Source organism: Ruditapes philippinarum, unplaced genomic scaffold, assembly GCF_026571515.1.
Source record: "Ruditapes philippinarum isolate M1 unplaced genomic scaffold, ASM2657151v2 ctg1268_1_1_1_1, whole genome shotgun sequence".
In the NCBI taxonomy this organism is placed as follows: domain Eukaryota; kingdom Metazoa; phylum Mollusca; class Bivalvia; order Venerida; family Veneridae; genus Ruditapes; species Ruditapes philippinarum.
Genome location: NW_026866299.1, coordinates 99,977 through 127,298, shown reverse-complemented (window position 1 = coordinate 127,298; position 27,322 = coordinate 99,977). Strand labels below are relative to the sequence as shown.

The 27,322-nt window shown below is 30.4% G+C and overlaps 2 protein-coding genes across 3 annotated transcripts; both read right to left on the bottom strand.

Moving 5' to 3' along the window:
• Window positions 1-226: 226 nt before the first annotated feature.
• On the bottom strand, window positions 227-2,704 carry LOC132732057 (uncharacterized). 2 transcript variants are annotated; one of them, XM_060718404.1, is made up of 2 exons: window positions 2,622-2,704; window positions 227-2,020 (listed from the first exon to the last, which is right to left on the bottom strand). In XM_060718404.1, exon 2 carries the CDS (start codon window positions 1,988-1,990, stop codon window positions 539-541), a length of 1,452 nt encoding a protein of 483 aa, XP_060574387.1. In that variant the 5' UTR covers window positions 1,991-2,020; window positions 2,622-2,704; the 3' UTR covers window positions 227-538. The 2 variants fall into 2 exon arrangements, with proteins under 2 accessions (XP_060574387.1, XP_060574388.1); XM_060718405.1 differs by lacking the exon at window positions 2,622-2,704 and adding an exon at window positions 2,450-2,590.
• A 3,051-nt stretch (window positions 2,705-5,755) lies between these two features.
• Window positions 5,756-27,211, bottom strand: LOC132732060 (short stature homeobox protein 2-like). Its single transcript, XM_060718407.1, has 4 exons — window positions 26,460-27,211; window positions 20,998-21,194; window positions 11,557-11,614; window positions 5,756-6,647 (listed from the first exon to the last, which is right to left on the bottom strand). Exons 1-4 carry the CDS (start codon window positions 26,698-26,700, stop codon window positions 6,325-6,327), a joined length of 819 nt encoding a protein of 272 aa, XP_060574390.1. The 5' UTR covers window positions 26,701-27,211; the 3' UTR covers window positions 5,756-6,324.
• Between the last annotated feature and the right edge of the window lie 111 nt (window positions 27,212-27,322).

Below are 27,322 nucleotides of genomic sequence, written 5' to 3'. Positions count from 1 at the left end.
GATGACAAAAGACTCAACAAACGGTATTTCAAAAGCACACAATGCAATACATGATTGTGATAATAAATAAAACTACACTTGCATTGATGGAGTATGTTCTTTGATGAGCAAAATATCTCAATATTGGTTTAACCCGATCAAAGAATAGTTCTTTCTCATGGAAATGATAGACAACAAACACATACTAGATCATTAAAAGATAAACCCAATTGTATAAATAACAACAACTGCATTGACATTGAATATAAATTTAATGATAATATATATATGTGTAAATGTACGGTTAATATATGGGTATTCCAGGTTTTGCAATACTGTGATAGTACATGTATTTCCTTCAATACATTATAACATTGTTGTAGTACATGTATATTGTAATAGTGTCATATTGTGTCCATTCTATTATTCAATTGGATATCAAAAGTTTAAAGACTATTTATATCATTCGAAACTTGTTTTCGGTTTACAATCTATTAAAATTATCCGAATCTGAATGCCTTTGGAGTCAAGTTCAGTTTACTATTACAGTACTCAATGTCTATTTTGAAACGGTTAGCTTTACAACAATATTTCCGGGAACATCATCCATTTCCATCCAAGTAGGCCAGCTAGAGAAAGATCCAAGAGTCCCGTAAAAGTGAGCTGATGGCGGGGATTTACTCAGCTCACTATACGGAAAAATAAGATTGATCATATTAACCGACCAACTATTGTGAGAACCTTCGCTTGATTGTGCGCCAAGAAGCCCAACAACTTTCGATGACGGTATGTCCATCGTGTAAAATGAGTCCTTGCTAAAAACAAAATCTAATCCAACTATTGGTTTTGGCAATGTATTATTTTTACCAGTGATAGGATTTGTAAAATTTTTAAGTATCATTCCAGTTTTTGGATCCCGAACAATTAAAAAACCATCAAGCTGAACCCGATATCCATTATATTCAGGTAAATGTTCAAGATCAAATTGGAAGTTCCCATTAATATTAAACAAGCAAATGGATTGTTTTCCCGGGATTTCTGACCATGCTGACCCATTTACCGCCATGCTTAATGGCCATGAATATAGCAAGTTAAGAACTCGATCGTCGACATCATTAGACATGGTTCGGCTGTTACTTGTAGTGTTAACTTCCGGTATGATTATATCTGGAAGACCTGCTTCTCTTCTTTGGTCAACAACTTTCTTAAAGACAGTCCACGACGTTTCATTTGGCTCCTCTTCTTTGCTTGGGGCATACTCGTATTTTGGATAGTACTTTTTTATTAATTGCATGATATCATCCGCAACACAACTTAGTCCTTCACCTTCATTACATTTCCAAGCCATTGTTGTATAATAAAGACCTCCAGCTGTTGTGGCCATTTCCATCCATGGCAAGTATTCAGATTTTCTCATCCAGGTACCAGTCATCGGAATACTTGAATCTGTTCTATTGAATAGATCGATGTAATTAGCAAAGAACGCAAACAGTTCGACAGAATCATAAATAGGTCCAGCCGAGTAATTGCCGTATTTGTCTGGCGACAAAGGGTTAGGGTATTCAAGAACAATATCGGCGTTGTAGACCAAATATTGCGGTCGGTAATGTGGTAGTGTCTGTGACGGTGAGGGGCTGTCCAAAACAGCATTTACCGGATCATTTGCCACATAGAAAATTTCGTTGGCTTTATTTGTCCATTTGTTGATCCAAACTTGAAGAATCTGAGACGTGTTTGGTTGCCGATAAACAACAAACTCACGTGACAGCGAAAGGAAGCTACCATCTTGCTGACGTAATTTCCGGTTTATGTTGTAACCTTCAAAGTTAAATAGTTTTTGCAGATTTGTACCAGGTTGCTTACCGTATACTGATCCATTTAGATAACTTATTGCCGAATCACTTGAATTCAATGAACCGATTACACGTATAAAGTTCTCAAGGTCAGTAAATTTTGCGCTTGTGACACAAAAAATTCCAAATATAACCACAATATGTCTCCAAATCATCATTGTGGCCAGCCAAAGTAGAGTATCTATAATCTGAAAGAAAAAACACTTATAATACATGCATTTATATTCAGGCTTTAAGAAATTATTCTGATACACCCTAGCGGTAGAGCTAGAACTACATTGTATTTTTGCATTATCAAAGAAAGCAACGCAATACGGATTTTAACGATACATACTTTGGAAATAGGATGTATAAAATAAAGTCACGTTTGTGAATTATATGTTAAGTTAGTAATAGAAATGTTATGATGCAGAGTATACAACATGATAATTAATAACAGATAATTTCCTTTTAGAGGCACTTGATTACATAAACACAATTTTAGAATCTAAACATGTGAAATTACTGAACCGAACAAGGTATGATTTTTATTCAATTTTTACAGCGAATGCAAACAAGTATATTTATACGGATGGGTAATTTCATTAATGTTTTACTAGTGATGTGTATATCCTTACCGAAATTATGTAAAATTTTCTTCAAATTCCTTAATAATCTCACATATATAAAATCACATACATGTATTATACTGGAAATATGAATATCACAAATTGATGAATATAATTCGATATTATAAAGCTAGCTAAATTTAATAAAATAACTACAATAAAAACGTCTAAAACTTATTACCTTTATGATTTGTATCGTTGTGATAGTATATCACAAAGCCTTGACCCTGTAATTTCTTAAGATAAACTGTTCTAAAAAGATAACAACCTTTGCTCTGATAAGTCAGACCACATGTGTGACTACGGTAATATTGTTAAAATATACACATTTTATATTATATCTATTATATATTATATTTATGTCATACAGTTACTAACATATTAACATTTATTTTGATCACTTTACAATTTTTATTTGCCCAAGCACCCTGGCCCGTTGTCCGGTAGTATAGAGGTGACATTATGCAATATTTTAATTATTTTATCTTGTAGCCACAGATTTTGAGGAAGCGGCGGGTCAAACGCTGCGCCACAGAATCAGTGGAAAAAAATAACATCCAGTCCACCACCACCCATGTCCCTCCCCTACCACCTACCCCCAACCCCATGTCGTAGACAGACTCGAATCCCGTTAGAGTTTTGTATCTAGATAATTATTATTAAAGATATGTTACATTGAAAGATGCCTGTTCAATTTTATTTAAGATATTTTTTTATTCTGTTTGTTAACATTCCAAAAGCACGATTGTGACCTCACCTAAAGTAAGATAAACACAAACTAAGCTAAACCTTTTGTGAGCGTGTGTGTCAAGTATTTAAGTTAAATGATTAAGATAACTTTTAAAGCATGGCCATTTATACATAGGAACTGATATCTTAAATGAATACATAATTTTAGTCAAAGGTTTGCAATGATGTAAACCATATCCGCTAAGCAGCGCGAAATACATAATACAGAGTGATCCCTCGGAAGCATTAATCACAATAAAATTACACGAAAATTGCAGATTCGGTTTGATTGAGGCTGTACATCAGGGATAATGAATAAGCGCAACATCCCTCACGCCCCCTAGCACCGGCTTCAGCGGTACTCATTTCTCAACACTTAATAGTGCTGGCATCAATGACAATTGAATTACAATTTTTGTAGGTCGTCAATGAACAAACGCAATTATTTCTGTCTAATATGGTGTTCTTGAATGAAAATCCAAATACTTTTCTTAATAAAGACTTAGTCAAGTCAGATATTTCTTTGACATGTTTATGAGATGAGACGAATAATGAAAATTTTTATGATTATAATTACTTATATATTAATTAAAATTTCTTTATTTAACTGTTTATGTCGATGTCTCTACTGAAGTTGAAAGACCATTTTCATTGGCTAAAATAAGTCGTGGCTCAGAGATAATAAGTCAGACCACAAGGCAGATAATATCTTGTGCCCACAAGATAAAATAATTCCGCAAATGTCAACTCTGTGCCACCATACGATCTTCCTTTTTTTGCAATGAATTTTTATTATTATTCCTATACGTTATAAGATCTACTATAATTATGATGACTGTTTAATCAGTGTTGATTTCATTGTCTATTTATCTTAAGTGTATTAGTTTTTACAGAATTGAATTTGTTTATACTAGTAAAGTGATAATTTATAATTCGAATAAACCATTATTAAATTGAATATCTGGCTTTATTAGTTTTCCTGCTTTAAATTAAAATGAACAATAATTTAATATATGCCATATATTTAGTTGTAGTGGGGCGTCCGTGGCCGAGTGGTTAAGGTCGTTGACTTCAAACCACTTGCCCCTTACCGCTGTGTGTTAGAATCCCGACAAGGACTTTGGATTCGTTCATGTGAGGAAGCTAGCAAGCTAGCTTACAGAACGGCGGTAATTCTACTCAGGTGCCTGTTCGTGCCTGAAATAATGCACGTGAGGTACCGCCGACTGCCATGGAGCATCACCATAATTATGACCTATACTGTGTCGGTGTGACGTAAAACCCATTCAAACAAACAAGTAGTAGTATGTTTTATAAAATATATGCCATTGTCCACTAAACATATGCGGTAACTCAATGTATTAGATACATCACAGTTTATTCTTTATTTATCTATATAGTAACTCCTAATCTATTAGCGTTGGTTATTTCTAACTCGGAAAAAAACTAAAAACATTCACTTTCACAAAAACGAGAAAGACTTTTAAAACCATTTTGATTTCAATGTAACCTTTTTCTCTATTCAATATTGCAGAGAATTATCAAGACGTTTCACTTTTTTCTTTTCTTCAATCAAATTAAGTATGCAAGTATTTCACACAAATATTTCAAAATTATGTACAAGATAGAGTTAGTGTTTTCCCTTGGTGAACCTTTTCCACTGATAATAGTGCCATCACATTATCAAATCAAATTACAGCCTGTATTTTTCTGCATTTATCTTTACAGAGAGCTAATGTCGGATCATAATTACTCATTTAAGATCAATTTGTTCAATTTACTTCCTCCGAATCGCGAGAAAGTCGCGCCTGACGTATATACAAAGCAGTGATAATGCTTCACAATCCAAACAATTAAAGAACCTAATAGTTCTTTAATGAAATTAAGGGAAACTTAGATGAAAATGATTCACACTTGAGCAACACAATCCCACAGATTTCATTTCTTTACAAGACCCGTATAAATAAATATAAGACCTTAGGTGGCAGACACATTTTTTTTCAGAAGAATGATTTCCCTATTATAATTTTAAAAAATCCAATTGTAAAGAAGGAACGACATAATTCATGCATCAAAAACAAATAATTATATTGAAGTCGGAGAAAATTGCACTTTAAACACATTTGAATATGAATCAGTAAACGTTTTATCAGTAGAAAGATAAAAACATTATGTTCTGTTTTAACTGGTGCCAAATAACGATGGTGGTATGCACTTTTTATATCATTAAACGGGTTAATCTAATTAAAGTGAACAAATAACATTTTATTAACGTGTTTGGCGTTTTTTGTACTTGCCTCCAAGTGAATTAATATTGGTTCTAAACAAATGGTGATCAAAGACAGTCCATCAACTGAATATACATTATTTGCATTGGGTTTTTTTTTTCATATGAAAATATTGTCCATTCATATGAAAATAGCATCTACTTGATCTAACCATTTCAATTACTGAAGTGTCGTGTGTATTTCTGGTATAATTAGAATATTGTACAGTAACGAAAATGATTTCGACTTTTGTATAATAATAATGTGCAGTTGAAAATTACAACTTGAATGTATAAAAGATAAAATCAATTGCTGATGGCTGGCAAGTCCAGTTTTATTTTCACTTTTTTGACTCGTGGAGAAATTTGGAAGACAACATGCGTTTTTTTACCAGTGTCAGACCTCCAAAGTGTCGACAAATAAATTAATATACAATACTTAAAAGCACAACTGTCATCAATTCAACCATGTGTATATATAATATAACTACAAAACAGAATTGAACCTTCAGTTAAGAAAACGGTTACAGTTTTTCATGAACGTTTGTTTTATAAAATAGGACACATGTTTTTAATTAAAAATGTACAAATAGACATCTTAAATAATTATTATGTTCTGTACATAAAATAGAAACATGCGCGTCTATTACACTGTGCAGCTTTACGTCAACACTACTGTCATTTATAAAGATAATATCACACACCCGTAACTGTTTGTCTGACAAATCCATAGCTGCTGCTACATAAAAAAAAATCAACAATAACGTTTACAAATGAAACGTTGTCACCAAAATTAATGACATCTTAAAGCAAATAAAATGTATCAATACAACATTTTGTGTGTATGAATGAATAACTAAGATGGAAAACAACAAGTTAGTGTAAGATTTTACACATTCTGCAATCCAAGAGAGGCTAAATGTTGTCGAGCTTTGAGTCTTAAATCTGCAATACTTGTCGTTTTTGATGCTTTAAATCCACTATCTGGTAGAGCCGCGTAGTTTAGTGCCGCAGCATAATGGTGATGATAGAGTAACATAGGATGAAGTGGTGGTGCAAGACCCGAGGCTGATGGAAGAGGAAAGTACGGCAGGAACGGTGGAAAATGTAGCCTATCTAATGGTTCACGCACTGAAGGTATGTTTACAAACGGATTGACACGACAAGCATCGAGAGGCGCTATTGTTCCAGAGGAAGACAGCATGATACCCGCTAAAATAAACAAAGAAATTAATGTGTATATTTAAGTCCATATGATTGATAATCCAAATATGTTTACTGACTGAAGTCATAGTAAGCTCTGACTTATAATCATTCCCGTTTTAGATATACATGTATATAATATATGTGTTGCATTTTGTTCCATGACGTCTTTTATTTGAAACACCCTTGTGCCGACGATAATAGAAATCGTGACTTATAAATAATTTTATTTACAAATCATTCTGTAATCATTAAAAACAAATTAAGTAAACACTATACTGATAATATTAAAAAAATTTCTGTGTCATGTTTATCTATCATAGGCTCAAGATAATTTTGCTAAAACTTATTATTTCAAATATCAGTCAAATTCAACATGAAATGTTTGGTAGCAAACACGAACAATAAATGTAAGCGAAAACTTTTTTTTTTAAAGTAGGCGGTAAATTTATCAGTGTTTTGGAACCGCGTTCTCATTTACCAATTTATCAGTTCATTCAAAAGCTTAAAACTCCTACCATGTACTTAATAGATTCTATTACATTAAAATATCATGTTTAGGACACCTCTTGCAGAAAGAAGCTTTTTTTTCTATTTTGGAACAAATTGGAACAAAAGAAAAACGTTTTAAAATTCTCATATATCAAAATTCTAAAGTATATTAAACGTACAAACTATTAGATCAAATTCATATAAGGTGTAAATCATTTTGGTATTTATATTACAGTATAATATTTAAACATAATACGTCAAATGTACTGTTTAATTTGCTTTCTCGAGTGTTTTTTATCAAGTTCCTATAAATTAATTCGGGAATCGATCAAAGTTTGAGACAATTAAGGACACACTGGTAGAACATTTGCGGCCAATATCAGTAACGTATCGCTATCAGGTTGCGAAATTTCCTCTCTTTGACAAGCTAATATGGATAGTTCTCTTCTCTCAATAGAAATCACTGATAATATGGCGCTCGAGGTTAGAGAGCATAAGAGAATTAATGTACCCAATTGGCGAACCTTTTCCCCAATTAATCACTCACATGACACTTCTATTACAAGATATTAGATGCATAAAGATTTGTTTGTACAAATAGCCTGATATTCTATGGCGTAATTTCTCCAATCTGAACCTTCCCTGCTTTTTTAAAGAAGAACCAACTAAATAAAATAGTTTAATCTTTTTCCGCCAAACAATATTTGTGTTTAGTTAATTTAGTCTCTGGCGGAAATTGTTAGAAATTGAAATATATCATTCTGAGTTATTATAAAGCAAATAATACAACGTGGAGATCTAATGATGATGGTGAAAGGCGGTGATAATTTCAATTTTGACCTTAACTGGTCTTAGCACAGTGTGTAAATATTTAGATCTTCCAATTAATCGGCTGAAGAGAACTAAAATACGAGATTTGATCAACATTCTTTCAGTATAGGGGTAACAAGTGAAATATAACATGCACGAGACAAAAAAGGCAATTTATTCTTCAAAAGACATCTCTACTCGACTTTCTGCTCACTGAGTAGGGAGCAGACGATGTTAAATGGGGAGGATAAAATGTGATTTTAAATATAGCTTTACAATTTATTTTCCCGTAATGTAGCCGTGGACAACTGCGCTAAAACACTTCCACAGAGACAATACTGTTAAATAAATTATAGCTATATAAAAAAATAAAAGACACGTAGACAAAGTCAGCGTGTTGCCAGATAAATGTGGTTATAAATATTCGATCTTAAAAAAAAAATTTAAAAATAAAATCTGTATTCATGACAGCCCTGGATAATTTGTAACTTTTCAGCAGAGTCAATTTTATATACCGGTGATTCAAGGCAACACTGACGTAATTCAATGACCGTTTAGTTCAAATAACCTCAATGTCAACCAGTTTCGCTATCTATAAAATGTCTTCTAGTATACAATAACTTGTTTGAAATATATATAATTCAATATATGATTTCAATACAAAAATGTATATCTTTGGAAAAGTTCTTAAATATGATCAAACTTGGAAGGAATTGAACGTTGTATGTATATATGAAGTATGTAGTCTGACAAGAACACTAACTAATACGATTATCTGCTTGAATACATCTCACAACATTTCTATTTTATACAGTCTATCAGAGTAATTTCCCGTGCCGCTCTCTCCTTTTATAAAGCCATGATCACTTAATTAGATAATAACTTATAATTTAATACACGGCTGATGAAAATTCGACAAATTAATTCTATTTAGTATCAAGCATAAAGTTGTAGAGCCCTAATATTACATTACCATTTCCTTGAACATTGTTATAAAGTCTCCGCTGATTAACACAATAGTGTGCCCCCAGAATTTCCTCAAAAGAATCAAGTGCTAATTGAATCACGTTCTCACAGAAATAAATGTAATTTAACAAAAGGACGAAGTTTATACAGCGCCCGACGTGTCGTTGTCGGCACATTGCTACTGTATTTGTCTTCATATAACTTGTTAATGTTGGCATAATTCCTAGCAAATAAATATAAACGCGCCTGTTTGTCGGCAGCTACATAGAATTCTTTGATTGTTTGAACATGATATTGTTTTTGTACTATATGTTATTTAAGCTTATATCTGTCCTATCTGATCTAATTCAAATTGAAACAAAATCATTACATGTGTTGTAAATAAATAGATTGCACTTACGGCATTTAAATATCATACCTTATTGTATTAAAATATCATACATTATTTATAAAATTATCAGGCAATGCATAAAATTGAAAGCAATGCTTGTCGAACACTTTTTTTCTTTAGTTTGATAAATTTATCATACACATGTAATTAAGGAAAGAACAAAAAGAGTCGAAAATCGAAAAAGTTTACGTTTTAAAGTAACAAAGAACTTAAAGAAACTACACTGAGATCCAAAACCCTAATAACATAAATTTTGAAAATGTATCATAGATCAACGGGAGAACTTAAAACAGACAAATATTGAAATGTACTCTGATTTAAAGTAAATTCGATATAATAATTTATACCGGTTCTCTGTTCGATTTCAGTTGAAAATGTTGGGCCGTTTTTTCTTTCTTTCTTTCTTTCTTTCTTTCTTTTTATTTATTTATTCATTTGTTTAATTATTTTAAGGTCATTTTGCACAGTAAAATGATAATTTTAGAAATACGGAGTGAGTGAAAAATCTGGAATTTTTGCAGACAAGTTCTTGACCAAATGTTATGAAAAAATATTTTCAGTCTCGAATATAAAAAAAAACCACATCCGCACAACTGAGTCCTTTTAATATTTAGAAATATGTTCAATTAACTATAATATACTAGTATTTTCATCTTTCATCTGATCTGGTTTCTCATTCCTTTCCTTTTTATAAGAGGTGTTATACTAATTGAAGTGACGTAAAAAAACAGAAATCAACGAAATGATGCCATGATATTTTAAGACACGAAACCTGGGCATGTGTTCAGTAAGTTATATCATTAGTTTTCCTACTATCACATATTTTACTTTATTTATTACTGTAATTAGGAGTTTTTTATAGTTACAGACGTTTTTTGTTAATACGATAAAAATTGCTTAAGAATACACGTACATGTATTCAAGCATTAAACGTTCCCTATATATAGTACATGTATTAATTTTAAAATTGCAAAAAACAAATGAATAGTTTTTAATGATCTACAAGTTGGATTTCTTTTCAGTGTTTTATGTTGCAGTTTCTAGCAGAATATAACAAGAAATTATTACATTATTTACAGTAGTGTAAAATATATTGTGCTGATGAACGAAATGTACATATATGATCTTTTGATTATGTTCCTGTTTGAAATGTACCCTCCATGTGATAAAAAATTCTAATTAAGATTTCAGGCCACGAAGAAGATCGCAGGACCGAACATTACGATAATATAATAAATACTTTTATTTCCTCCAATATTGAAGAGCATAACATATTTACAGAGGTGAACATAGATATATACATAAACAAGTATAATACATATTAACAGAATAGTATATCCAATTTAGCATCGTTCATATAGTAAGAAGAGATGCATTAGAAATATTTTACATTAACTACATAAATTATATCAGATATAGAAAACAAATATAACAAGATAAATGTTAACTTACAATTTGTCTCATGAGGTGTTATTTTGTCTTAAATGTTAACTAGTATACTATCAAATGTACAAACAGTTATCAAGGTATCATATATTGTTCAGGAGGTAAGTATGAAATATACAGACAAACATTAACTAGTATACTAACCAAGGTATCATATATATCTCAAGAGGTAAGTATAAAATGTACAGACAAAAATTAACTAGTATACTTATCAAGGTATCATATATATCTCAAGAGGTAAGTATCAAATGAACACACAAATATTAGAGAAAAAAGAAAGTCACTAGTATCAGATATACAGGTTGCGTTGTGTGGATTGCAATATAGTTTGAATGTAATAGTTGAATTTTTATAATAGTTAACATGTATATATTTAATCAAATATTATAAGAAGGTATATATCCGTGTGCTTGTGATAAACATCATTATGTCACATAGATTACAGTAATTTAAATTAGAAATAAAAAAAAAAAACACTGCTTACAGCATTAATTTTTATCCTTATAACATTATGTTGGCATATCTGTCACATTTGACAAAAGTCTATGCGGACGAAAACGAAAACGTATAGACTGATGAGATGACAATTACATGATATCATGTTATATATAAATATAGTTATACTATTTAGAGTTGGTTCCTATTTTGTTAGTTTTACAAGTCCTGTATTAGGTATTTATTACACCGAGTAAATTCCGGCTTTTTGTTCATTATAGAGACCTGGAACTCTATTTGAATTGAATTTGAATTAGAACGCTTATTAAAATTCGTCGTCACTCTCTTTCGTAGAAAATTTTATCTTATATAATATACCTTTCTGCATCTGACTTTCCTGCTTTCTACATTTCGCTCTTCTGTTTTGGAACCATACCTGTAAAACAAATAGTATTTTATTTAATACAATAAAGAACGTGGTAGGTGTACTTAATCTAAAGCTACCTTTGTCAAGTTGTTATAAACTCATCTAATTTAAAGTTTGAAATCAAATTAAACTATGAGATGTACTCAAGTTGAACTTAACCTCTTTCATAACCTTTGATTCTCTTTCAAAATTTCATTTTGTTTAGTTCCGCCTATTGTTTTCTCGTTTAGGACACACACTTTCTATAACTTGGGGACCATACGCCGCTTTTCATGGAATGACACGGAATTGTCACATTGAAGGTTCATTTGCGGATGTTTCTAACTTCAAAATTTTGCCATTTCATGTTCTGCTTAAGCTGGTGCTAGGGTGCGTGGACGGTAGTTTGCACTTGACAGTACCGTCCATGAACAGGCTCAATTAAATCAAGCCTGCGACATTTTCAATGGGGATTCTTATTTTCTCTACATTAACTTTTCTTACAATAAAAATTGTCATTCTTTAATAAAACAAAATTCAGTGGTTGTTTTTTTTACTGGCGTAAAAATGATATCTTAAGTATTTATATTAAGAACGGACCTTGCATAACCGTTCACAAATAAAATATTTGATTAAAAACAGGCACCATTTCCGATAATATATTATCTTACTCATTCAGCGAATCATTGTTACCAGTAATACTAAAATCGTAATATGCTTTATTTTCGGTAAATTGCTTCAATCACTTAGTTATCTATGTATTTTGGACAGTTTATATTCATATCTGTCACCAGTTTCATTGCTATATGTTTGTAATTATGTAAACTGTTATATATGCAAAACTCTATACCTTTTGCTAAATAAGTTTTGTTTACTGTTACGTACACTGAAACGGAAATATGTTCGTTAATATTATTTATGCAGGTCTTATATGCTAGTATGTAAATTACCATATTTGTAATATGTACTGTGCATTTTGCCACATGGGTCGTTGACCTTCTGGTTTGATATGAATAAAACTTTGAAAACTTTGAAAAACTTTTTCCAATTTGCTATATTGCCATTTTTGGTTGTTTATATAAAACTTTATTATATATTGTATGGAAGAATATGTTCTTCTATATGAACATCGATCAAGAAAGCAACATTAAGGACAGTTGCTAATGTTGCTAGAACTTGTGGTTCAACACTTTTGTCCTTCGTTAAAATTGTTGTTATGTGAAAATAATGTTCTTAATTTGTATTTAAAGAGAAATAAAATGTTATTTAACTTATCAGTATCGATATATCTAGGTACTCGTTATTTATATAAAGTTTGCACATTTCTGTAACTGTTGAAGACTTATTTGATTAAAAATATATATATATCCTAAGAAAACCACTAAGATAAGACTAGTGATTATGTTTAATATGGTGCAGTCTGCCATGTTTGTTCTTAGTGAAAGATGTTTCTAGTTAGTTTGTTGTTCCTTTTTCAACGTATCCGCGATCTATCTCACTGTCTAGTGTTGTCTTGTTGGATAAATTATTGTCAGGGGTAAAGAAAACCTCGCTTCAAATTAATCGTCATTACTTCTAACTCTAAAACATAATCATCGTGTTTTGTGTGAATTCGATGTGACGTGCGAGACATAATGTTCTAATATGTCTCCATTTATGAAATCAAATTTCACATCGTCAATGATCATTCTGTTGGAATATAATAATTTATAGTTCCCATGGGCAACGGAAATTTCTCGGAGAGAAAATAATTTGGAAAGTTATTTCTGACAGTCGATCCGTGTTCAAAACGACATTATTTTGTAAATATATTGAATTAGAAAAAAATGAAATATTTAAACATATATTAAAATAAATATCAAACATTGAATTTCTTAAACGTATTTGACCATTTAATGAACTTCATTTTGAACTGCCAATTAGAAAGAGATGTCTAACAAGTATTTCAAATACGTTATACTGCATGCAAACGTTAAATTTATTATAGAAATATCTATACTTGTGTGCGCATTTTTTTCAATTATTGTTGAAAGTAATTTTAAAAAGAAAAGTCTGAACGTGTTTTCTCTTTGTTAGTAATTTGTTTGCATAATATAACAAAGATTGTTAAATATCTTGCTCCTTACTAAAAATAAATCTTTGCGTTCATGTGGGTTTAAAATAGGTCGACCCTATTCGACCCTAAATCGTCATAAATACAGCATCGGTTGACATAAAAACAAATGGAATGGTCGTAAATCAATAGACGGTCTTAAAGTGTGAGAATTAAGTACAAATAAAGCAGACAAACGCTCTCACGACCAAAATATCAAAAGCAAATTAACATCCGATGTCGTCTGCATGGGAATGAAGAACGCGCGCAAATTGCTTTTAACCTTTCCTCAGCACGTGAGCGTTTTCAACGTACAGTGACGTCGTTTGAGAAAATTATTGGAATCCTTTGAGAATATCGTCAACCGAAAACCTTAATTGGATAATATTTAGATGGGAATCGGCCTTATATATTTAACCTGCAAGTCACATGGGTGCCAAACGGGGTCTTTCTTAATGTCAGCATGTAATTCAATTAATTCTGGAAGTGAACATCGAGACTAATTTGGCAAGATCTAAGAAAGTATCATAGGAAATCTCAGCAAATTGTCGTGTCTTAATTACTCCGGTGGCCTTCTGTCTAAACTCATTCATCAGTTTGTTTTGGCCTGAAGTCTTCACGACGACTGTCCTCTAAACACTCGTATAGTTCTATAAATGTGTCAGCTTTATATGTTTTATATGTTTATATGAGTCTATTTTGTTTATTGACTCTTTTTTTATCAATATTTATCAATCAGTTTATAAAAATAATGAAACTATCTTAAGATCTTGGCATAAGCTTAAATGATATAGGATTTCATGTGAAAATAAGACATATTTTTCACATTAAGAGCAAATATTACTAACAATTTTTATTCATCTGGTACGTCTTTCTTATTTTCATTACAAAGTTATATTACCTGTAAACAACCTTGTAAATATAGTTCATTTTGATTAAGCACAAAACATGCATTCATAAGGTGTATATTTTGAAAAACAAAGGCATCTCATTTTTCCTTTAAAACGAGTATAAAGACGAGTGGGGACTCTTTTTCTGTTTTTCATTAAACAGAAAATCATCTCTGTGTGAGAGAAAACTGTCTAATTCTACACGACGAGTCTCACATTTGTTCATTATATCTGCATACAAATTATTAATGATATCATAACATTTTTGTAATTATAAATTAAATTAAATATCAGATGCATTTCAAACTTCAAAGAATCAGTGTAACATGAAATACGATTACTCTCCCCTTTAAAAAAGACCATTAAGGGCGCTCTTAAAATGTCAATTAATAATTATACAATAATTAACTAATTAAATACGAGAGCAAGTTGCTCGATTTTGTTTTCTGTATGAAGTGATATGAATTGAATTAAATATTTTGAATTGTTCTAAGCCATTATATAGATCGTGTTTCGAGAAAATTACCAAATTAACCAAGCCTAAACTATGTTATAGATTTCAATTAACTTGTAACTATATACTAGTATGTCTGCAGTGAATTCCAATTCTACAGTAATTGATATTAAATAGAGAAAATTTCGCGTGTGAATCTATGCAGCTTCGACTATTCTAAATCATTACCTTACTATATTACACAACTAATTCAATTTGTTTAAAGTAATAAAAGGCTTATTACTTAAAAAACGAATCTGATATACACTAGAGCTCTAGATTTGATTATGGCGGCTAAATTCATCGCTTTACAGGGTAATAAGAAAACCAAACCCTTTTCAGTAATAAAGTAATTTTCGGATTTTATTCAATTATTGATGTCATATTGTTGCCAAATAGTTAAATGAAATATTGTTTTCAAAGAAAATTTAATGTGTAAAATTGGATTTTTTGACATTAATTGTATCGACGAACGCGTTTCCAAAGCGAAATTAAAAAATAATCTATGAACAAAAGATGCTAATAAACTTTGATGAATTTAGATTTGAAAGTCCATGTTATATTAGACCCCATCATGCTAAATGCGTGTACTTTTTCTTCTTTGAATTTAAAATTTAGAAAATATTTAGCAATCCAACAACTATTAGTATAAAATATGGCCAGACTTAGCTGGTGAAATATAAAGTCTGGTTATATTCTGGTGTTATATAGGCCAGGTAACATATTTGTGTTAAATGTAATCATTGCAATATATCAGTGTCATATAGGCCAGGTACCATATTTGTGTTATATGTAATCATTGCTATATATAAGTGTAATATATAGGTCATTGCAATATATCTGGTGTTATATAGGCCAGGTAACATATTTGTGTTAAATGTAATCATTGCAATATATCAGTGTCATATAGGCCAGGTACCATATTTGTGTTATATGTAATCATTGCTATATGTAAGTGTAATATATATGTCTGGCAATATTCTGGTGTTATATAGGCCAGGTAACATATTTGTGTTATATGTAATCATTGCAATATATCAGTGTTATATAGGCCAGGTAACATATTTGTGTTAAATGTAATCATTGCAATATATCAGTGTTATATAGGCCAGGTAACATATTTGTGTTATATGTAATCATTGCAATATATCAGTGTTATATAGGCCAGGTAACATATTTGTGTTAAATGTAATCATTGCAATATATCAGTGTCATATAGGCCAGGTAACATATTTGTGTTATATGTAATCATTGCAATATATCAGTGTTATATAGGCCAGGTAACATATTTGTGTTATATGTAATCATTGCAATATATCAGTGTTATATAGGCCAGGTAACATATTTGCGTTAAATGTAATCATTGCAATATATCAGTGTCATATAGGCCAGGTACCATATTTGTGTTATATCTAGGCCTGGCAATATTCTGGTGTTATATAGGCCAGTTAACATATTTGTGTTATATGTAGGTCTGGCAATATTCTGGTGTTATATAGGCCAGTTAACATATTTGTGTTATATATAGGTCTTGCAATATTCTAGTGTTATATAGGCCAGGTAACATATTAATGTTATATCTAGGCCTGGTAATATTCTGGTGTTATATAGGCCAGGTAACATATTTGTGTTATATGTAATCATTGCAATATATCAGTGTTATATAGGCCAGGTAACATATTTGCGTTAAATGTAATCATTGCAATATATCAGTGTCATATAGGCCAGGTACCATATTTGTGTTATATCTAGGCCTGGTAATATTCTGGTGTTATATAGGCCAGGTAACATATTTGTGTTATATGTAATCATTGCAATATATCAGTGTTATATAGGCCAGGTAACATATTTGCGTTAAATGTAATCATTGCAATATATCAGTGTCATATAGGCCAGGTACCATATTTGTGTTATATAGAGGTCTGGCAATATTCTGGTGTTATATAGGCCAGGTAACATATTTGTGTTATATATAGGTCTTGCAATATTCTGGTGTTATTTAGGCCAGGTAACATATTTGTGTTATATATAATCATTGCAATATATCAGTGTCATATAGGCCAGGTACCATATTTGTGTTATATCTAGGTCTGGCAATATTCTAGTGTTATATAGGCCAGGTAACATATTTGTGTTATATATAATCATTTATATATATTTGTGTTATATAGAGGTCTGACAATACGTAATACTAAATCCTTTTAAAAAATCTAAAAATGAGAACAAACATAGATAAGGCACAGAACACAGTTTCGTCATAACCCTGCCACTCACACCACCCCCGTTAATGTACCAATCAAGGCACTGAAGAGGACAAGGGCGGAGTTGTGATTATGAACAAACATTATCGATGATCGAAACGTATAAGTACCGTATAAATAGCGTATGTGGAATACGTAAACTGTAAGATTCGAGCAAAAATGACTTTGTAAAGGGGGATAGAAAAGAACTTTAAGAACGATGCAGCAAGTTGACCGGGAGATACATGCGGCATTCCGCCAGGTACATTAAAGAATCCAATACTGTCTTGCTGTACACATAGAGGAGTAAGACCAGATGCTCTTCCGTTATAACTATGTTATAACCATACCTAGAATATAGGCAGAATGACACTGACAAAAAATATAATACCATCAAATGTTTATTGTTAGGTTTTCTGACTTCACTAGCGTAAATGACCTTAAAGTAAGCCTTGTAGTGGCAGTCTACCGTATTAAGTTTATATGTCCAGCATATTATGAGCGTATGGGAACGTTCATTGACGTATATATCAGCGTGCCCAAAAGTAGAATAAGAATAGAATAACTAACTGCCGTATACTCCCCATATGCTTACATAAGTGCCACACGCTATGGTATGACATCCCTTTAAGAGTCCGTTTTGAATTTAAAAACGCCTAAAAACTACTACACATGTGTAATGTAAATATTTTTGATATGCTGAGCTGTATATTACGAACATTCACAATTTTTCATTTGTAGGGATGACATAAAAATACACGCGCATCGTTTTTCATAATAATAATAATACTAATAATAATAATAATGATAATAATAATAACAATAATTGGCCATTTTAATTATTTACCTCCGTCAAGTATTCGTAGTATCTCAACTGAAAACTTGAATTTAGCTCTTTTTTTTTGAAGGGATGCTACATATTAAGTTACATTATTTATGTTTATGAAGACGTTACTCAATAGCAGCCGAACAACCGTTCGCCTAGAAACAAGCTTGCAAAACTTTTGCATCCTTACATTAAGACTAATGTGAATGTCAAACACGTATATGTACATTTTTTAGTTTCACAAATAGAGAACTTTCTTTTTCTTTAACAAACTGAATTTCCGAACAGATTTGCCTAATCTATTTAAAAGTTATAGCCAACTTAACATTTTATACATTTCTAGTGAATTGTCGAGATAATTCATGATAGAAGTAACACTTATGAAATGTATAACATAATACATGAACTGTTTAACATAATACAATGTATATTTAATCAAATAAACTAACACTTTTCAATGAAAGAACTCTATGTCTTGCAATCTAAACTTTTTTTCGAAATTAACATTTTTTATAAAAATGTATCATATTTAAACGCAAAACTCTGCAGTAACCGGTGTTAGTGGACATGGACGTCTTTTGTAGCTGGTGCTACGGAACATAGACGTCTATCTCTGCCAGGGGACATGGATGACTGACAGTGCTAATGGGCATGGACGTCTGTTGTAGCGGGTGCTAGAGAACATGGAAGGTCACATGGCTCATACCCTTGTTGTTTATGAATTATTAAATAAAACCAAACATTGTTTGCTTTTATCGTACGTTTTGGACTACTTCCGCGTATAACTTTAACAATGTTTGCAAAAATAGAACAACCTGAATAAAAGAATATGACTGTTTAAAAGCATGTTGACAATAAACAGTAGAAAATAACGCTATACATTTCAACTGTATATAATACATCCTGCCAAATTTGATATATATTATGGAGTATTAGTCAAAGTGACGGCTGACATTTCAAAGCAATGGCAAATTAATTTCTTAAGAGTTTAACAGCGATGTTTTCCTAATAAATGTAAGTAGACTTTGCTCTGTAAGCTGTATTTTGTGGTATATATGTGTGATAAACAAAAACTAAGAGCTGAGAAGTTTATGATCAATGACATTATAGAACTGTCAACATTTATTCATGTTTCAACCATCACACAAGGAACAAACTCATTTAAACGTTTCTGCGGGCATAAGGTACCTAAATAATTCATTGAAAATGAAAACTGAAAATTTATCACAATAAAATATCTCGCTGTAAAATATTTCGGTAACCAAGTTTTGATGAAATTAGATATGAATGATTGTAAGACAAAACAATTATCTCGCAGTATAAATTGACAAATTATGTGCCAAGAACATTAACGGCTTGTCATATCTTGTGGAATCAGTTTGTAGAGAATTTGATTGTATTATCTGCCATGGAGAACGAATGACATAACACGATATTAGAAATGCTAAGATAAAGTGTCCAATGTATTTATAATTACAGAATCGTTTTCATTGGTGCATTGCTTGTTATGACTTCACAAAGCAAGATAAAAATAATTTTGCAAGTTCATTGAACAAGACAATACTACCATAAACTATAATACATGTATTAATATTTTTACAGAAACATTGATATATTCTAAATTCATTAAAGATGTACATGTACACTTTTCCGTAATATAACACAATTCTATATATGCATGAAAGTTAAACAATTTTCTTAAAGAGTTGATGAAATATTCCCCCATAAACTTTATTTTATATCAAAAAGCAGTAAGAAAACAGTCAGTAGAGCTCCGAACATACCTAGCCCAATATAATTATATGAAAATGTTAAACCGTTTTTACTTTATACCTAAGAAAATAAACACAAACAAATATTAGTCAAAAGAATTGATAAAAAGTTGTTATTAAGCAGTACTTAAAAACCGTCGATGATACCAATGTTTTCATAACCTGACATTACAGAATGTGATGGTTATATAGAAATCAGATTGTTAACCTAACACCAATGTTAATATGGAAAATAAATTTACATAGCACCATGTTTATATAGAAAATATATTGTTGTACTAACAGCAATGATTATATGGAACGAAGTTTGTTTACCTAACACCAGTAATTATATGGAAAACAAATTGTTGACCTAACATCAGTATTTATATGTAAAACAAATTGTTTACCTAACACCAGTGTTTATATGGAAAACAAATTGTTGACCTAACACCAGTGTTTATATGGAAAACAAATTGTTGACCTAACACCAGTGTTTATATGGAAAATTGACTATTGACTTTACACCAATGCCTGCAATAAATGCAAATTATTGACATAACACCAATGTTTATATGGAAAGTAGATTATTGACCTAACACGAATTTTCATTATTCAAAATGTACTTAAAATGTGTTAATCTGGATAACAATTCATGTAAAATCTTGAAAAAATGTTAGTATTGTTAAAAAGATAAAAATATAACGTACTAGTAAACATATGTACAAAAGCATACCAAATTCTGAAAATGATGCTGCTTCAGAATTAAAATTTCTAAACTGGTGTTTTATATCACGTATTAAACACAACACGTTCTGTAAATATTCTTCATATCTGAATTATTACTTACCTGGTCAAAAACTTTATATATTTATACATATTTATAAATCCTTAATTGGCCGTATAAACTTAAAAACGCTATTTTGAATTTGCCATAGTTTTCGGCCTCTCGGCCTCCTCAGAAGCATTTATATATTTGATTATATTTGTATGTACATGTATAATAACTGCTGCCGAAGAAGGTCGAAAGGGCGAAAGCTACGGCAAATTCAAATAAGCGTTTATAAGTTTGTACATATATCTGAATATTGTTAATGTTTCCAGTTTATGTAGTACCGTACCTGAACACGAGCCTCAGAGAGGCCAAGTCTCTGGCTTAATTCTTCTCTCATGAAGGCATCCGGATAATGTGTTTCATCGAACAACCTTTCCAGCTCGTTTAGCTGTTCCAGTGTAAAGTTGGTTCTACTTCGCCTTTGTTTCAACTTTGGTTGATCATCATTTTCATTATCAGAACATCGATCTTTTAAGTCATCAGCTAAATAATGGAGTAAAATGTAGCAAATAAGTTTAATATTTTCATATTTAGTATTTTATTCAAATATTTTTTTAAGAAGTTGTCCCCCTACATTAATGATGATTCATTTAAAATATATTATAACAGGACAACCCATCTGGAACAGTTCCTTATAAGAAGAACAACGTGCCATATACAGCCTGATATCTCATCTTTATATTCTTATTTTGTTTCTTTTCCGTTAAGGGCACACGCATTTATTTCTCAAGGGTAAGGGGTATATGCCGTTTTTTATTGATTGATACATATGTGGAGGTTTCAAAATTCCAAAGAAACATCATTTCCATGATTAAACGTTGAGATCTACTTATCCCAGAGCTAGGTTGTGAACGTCCATGGACAGAACTGCAACAGTTTTTCATTTTTACCATGTTGAGCGACCTATTAAATTTCCATTGTGACATTTTTATAATACACATACAGTTACACAAAAATATATACATTGTAAGTGTGTCTGAGTCATTACAACATGTATAGAATTCAATGATATTTGCGACTACTGTGAAAAAAAAACTTAGTTGTGTTGTTGCTTTTGTAATTTTATGTTCGACTTATATCTTTGTAATATAAAACCAGTCTAGTGTCAAATATTTGCTGTTTATGTAATAATATTTTCTAAAACGGTAACCAGACTTTTAAATAATTTTGTTACTTTTAAAACAAATACAAAATTTCATTTTTTATATCTCTTTGATGTACTGATTTAACATCCTTCCGAAAAGATAATTCAAATTCGTCTGAAATATGTAACAATCATTGAAAGATTGTCATACTTAAAAACACACTTAAAATGAAATAATTATCATGTTATAGTCATTGTTATAGCCTATATTGTCATTGTTATATTTCACTGACAACAAGATATCAAAGTTAACTTCTGTACAAATACTTCAGATTGCAGCTGATAATTTAGAATTGCTTGTGTTATAATTAACTGCTGTCGGCGATCCAGTGTTGCCAGTAAACACAAGAAATTAGTGCATAGCAAACTAATGAAATTAATCGAAATTAATCGAAACAGCTAGATTAACTTCATTAGCTTGGTCTTTGCGATTTGGGTCGTTTAGACAGTTACAGAAGTTAAATAACATCTATTGCCATTATCCAGTATGAATGGTAATATTATAACAAAAATAAAAAAATAAGAAAGAAACATGGTTTAAAGCAGTAAAAAGAATAAGTACAAATGTGATCAATTTTATGGTTATATGCCACAAAGATGTAAAATAATATGATTTCATAATTTCACTTTATACATTGTGTTGACTGTAAAAAATATTACAAATTTTTTAAGATATAAATACATGTATATTGACTGTTATATAAATACCAACATGTAAACAATACATGTTAATCATAATAGAAGGATTGGGGGACAAATAAATGCAACAAAACAAATAATCATCAATGATATATTTTATATGTTCTTAAATAAAAGAATGTTCATATGAAAATAACCATTGCCTAAAATATCAATAACAAAATACTTTTCTTTACATCGTTTCTATATATATATATCGATATCTTTATAATATAAGTCCAATTAACAGTACGTTTATCTTAAACAGAATCTGATATGATGCAATCATCTTCAAGTCTGCAGCATAGTATTTTATTTCTCATTGAGATAATAAACTATACCTATAATAACCATAACATTTATAAAATGTGTAGCTATTCCTTTCATTGCTTTAATCCATGTTTCTCTCTTATTTATGACTTTTGATATAATATTAACATTTAGGTATAAATTGTCTTCCAAAAGGCAAATAACGATCCAAGTAAACATCACCACTTGTAACATCATAAAGGAAAACAGCCAACATTTACCTTATATGATTTGCTGGTTAAGTTGTTTTTCGAAATTATTTTGCATATAAACTTTTTGTTGGTTATTGTTATAATGTTCGAATTAGCGTTGTTGGAAACAATGACAAATCACACTTGATTAACATGATTTTTGTATTCAAGCAAAAAAATAAAGAAGAAATGTTTGACAATGTCAAGCTTAATAGAAACGAACTTGGATTATTTGCAAAAAAAAGGAGAAAGTCTACAATATTGGTTTGAGTGGTGCACGGCCGGTGGCTTGCAAAAAAAAGCATTACACTCTTCATTTATGTTGAATTATGTTGAAAATACAAAAATATACACCATCAAATTAAATGTTCTCAAATTTATTGTATCTCATTAATGTTCATAAAGAACAACAAAAATATTATTCTGATAGCATATTGCATTATAAACAAATCATGAGTTTTATTTTAACTTAACCTTGTTCTGTGACACATATAGTGTTGATACATACACTATTTTACTATTACTTAACTAAATTTTTATCAATGAAATAATTTATTTATGCTAGTTTTTATTGTTGAGGTAACTTGAATATTTTTACATGCTGATGTCAAGTATCGCAATGTGTTGTTTATAAGAAAGAAATGTTTATCAACAACTGAATAAACAGGAAAATATATCTAATTAAAAAGTATCAATTGATAAAACGGACATTGTTAACCTGTTTTCTTGTTCGCCTGTACCTGTTTGTATACAACCAGCACAATATAAGTCATTATGACTGTGATCTGGTTGTTTTCGTCAAAAAAAAAGCAAAAAAAAAAAAACAACAAAACAACAAGAACAACAATAATAACTGAAAAGTATTAAAGTACTAGGAACTAAGTATTACAGGACGGTTACAATATGAGCAAGTGACATCATTATTTAGCAAAGAAGTAAAGTATCGCTCCATCAGTATGTTTTAGTATTTCCTAAAACTATATATAGAGGGTAAATTTTAAACGGGAAAAATCCCCTGAGAGCAATTAAAACACATTTTATATTTAAAGATCACATAACGTTTATATCGAGATTGTACATCCAAGACTATATAAAGTGCAACATCACTCATGCCCCCACCCCCTCCTATCCCCCAGCACCGGTTACAATTTAAAAACATTATTCAATTTGTTGAATAAATGACATTATAACAAACGAGATGAAATATGTGTCAATGTTTTACATTACTTAGCATCCTATATTGTAATTACGTAAAATTCTGGAAAATGCCAATGCATTTTTATTTCAAAGTCTTAATTTCTAGCAAACCATTTCTGACATAATCAAAAATGTTACAAAAGTTATTGCTATTAGCTGGGATGAGATGACTTTTATGTTCCTGCAAATGTCAACTTTATTCGAACATGCTCATGTAGAAATGTGCATGCTTTCTTTAATTAGCCTCACTTTCAAAATAAAAGTAGAGAAATAATTACTGAAATGACATATCGTATATTGTTCCGCGAAATTTAGGTCCTTTAAGGAGATAAAACGATCAAGTTCAGATTTCAGGACTGAATACGAACATGACTGCTTGCTTTCTTAAGGGACATAAAATAGAATACACACTGACATAAAGCTTCCTTAAATTATCTCACTTACGATTCCAACAAGAGGATAATGTCCAATTACAGATAATTTGCCCTAAATGATGATACGATTAAATCTAAGAAATTCAAAAAAGGTTTTCTCTGTATAATTTTTTCTTAGCTCATTATACGTGGATAGCTTAAATATAAAGTAATATCATTCTATTAAGATATTCCCTATAATTTTCACTTTTGTCGCTTTATACGATCTGAAAGCCTAATTTCTAAGAACTATTATTAAGTTGTAATTTGACAGGAAATAATGTGGCAAATAGAATATTATAACTTTTTACCAGGAGAGACTATGTTCGTACTAATTGGATATTGATGAAAAGAGAAATTTGTAATGACAAGATATAACTCGGCGAAGTGAAGAAAATGATAACCATTTAAGATCATTGAGATGGTTAATTTAAGTAATTTTTACTAATAAGCCTCGTTTTGGCGAATGAGATAAAAACCTTATTACCCCCTAACAATCCTACACCACTGACGTCATCATTAATGATCAAATCCAAAAAAAAATGTTGTTCCCTCGAATAATGAGTTTGATATTGAATTTTTTTGGATTTGAAACAAAAATGTCTGGAAACGTTATGTTTAAATTATCAAAACTTTTGAGGGTTTTGGGTGAACTGTACATATTTATCGCTGTTGTATATAGATCTAATGTTTCATAACTTTAATAACTGAAGATTTGTAAAATATTGACGTTATCACTAATTATTTACACATTTGAAATTTAGATATAACTATAAATATTATAATCATTATAACGTGCGTGTAAACAAACAACATTTTTATATAAATTTTTACAAAAGTTTTACAAGACAAAGGGGCATTATTTAATCATGAAACAATATATTGACAGATCGTAGTTGAACATGAGCAGTAATTTATCAAGGTAGTAAACTTATATAGAATATTACATTTGAATTTCTTTGTAAATTCAAGTAAACAAACAAGCCACACAAACACGAACATTCAGTAATTATTAATTATATATATATATTTATAAATTCAAGCAATATTCTATAAAACAGTTTGGATAATTGAATGTTGTTTCCGCATACAAGAAGGCAATATAGCGATCATATCACTTATTTTATAAAACAAAACATTAAAATGTTAATACAATAATGTGAACTCCGCAGTATTTGTTGCTATTACAAACCTCGGAAACTGTTTTATTACTACCGATCTAGTTTAGCTTAATTTGTCTCATTTTATCATATACAATATGGCTGTGGTGATTGAGATAAATTTATATGAATATTTAACTTGAGTAAATTTTAATATTTTCAGAATCAACCGAATAATGAATAAACCTGTTACTGTTTTGCATACAAGTACATAAGATTTTTCTATTATGATAAATGACATGTTTTCCTATTCCCGTTTCATAAAACATATACCAAACAAACTATATTCGTTACATTTATAATAATAAAATAAGTTAATGCAATTCATCCATGGGTGTAAATAGTTTAACACCGCAACAGTATTTGCTTTTCAAGATATGATCAGGAACGCAGAATGTGAACCGTATATAAATAAAAAAATCCAACAACATGAAAGGTTTATAATACAAAACACGCTAAAATTTCATTTTATGAAAATTAAAACATGAAGAAATTAATGTAATACAATTATGGAAATATATGTTACATAATTATAACAGTAATAATTAATGAACATAAAATATACAAAATAAATAAAAAAAACATTCTTGTTTTGCATGTATATTTAAATAATAATTGGTTATAATCAATTAGTAATTTATTGTGTTTAACCTTACCGGAGTCACACTCTTGCGGCTCATTTTCTGGCGTTTCCGGTCGGCTAGAACATACGTCAATTTTAACCATTGACAAATCTTTTGGAACATTTTCTTCCATATCGTCACAGACTTGAACAGGGCTCGATTCTCGTGATCCTATAAACGTGTCCGTATTCTTCAAACCCTTTTCCTGTGTTTCATTTATCCCTTTTGATTTTTCTTCAAAACTTTTAGATACAAATTCTGTAAGTCCTTCCATATTTGCTTCTTTTTTCACGTTTAAAGATTTTAAAAGGGAAGGATATTCTTTCAAAGGTTTTAATAAAAACAAACGTTTATTTAATCAATCAGTTTATTAAATAAAAGAAAATATAAATTATTTATATTTCGCTTTTATATTTTCCACTTACTATTAACTTTGTCATAAATTATTTTTTCAAAGCATTTGCCTTAGTCTTGAATTATTTATTCGTTTCCGAGCAGCACATTTTACTTATATACTGCCATATTCCAATATTCTTAAACTTTTATAGATTGAACTCTCGAATATTTCAAAAACATTTGTCTGTCCTTTAATGTTTATTATAAGGCCTCGTCGCGTGTAACTTTGTTGCGGCGTTGAGCACTTTCACATCGTTTCGTCATAACAACTTGTTAAAATCTTCATAAACATCTCACTTTTCGCCTTTCACTCTTTAATCTTCACCATTAATATCATTCATTAATTAATTTGATAAAGAAAATTCATCACTTGCTCTTGAAGATGTTTGTTCAAGTGTTTGGTGATCAATAATACACGTTTCGGAGAAAGGAGAACTCTGATTGGATTAGAGATATTAAATGGGCGGAGCAAATGAGTCGTTCCAAGAATTCCAATATGC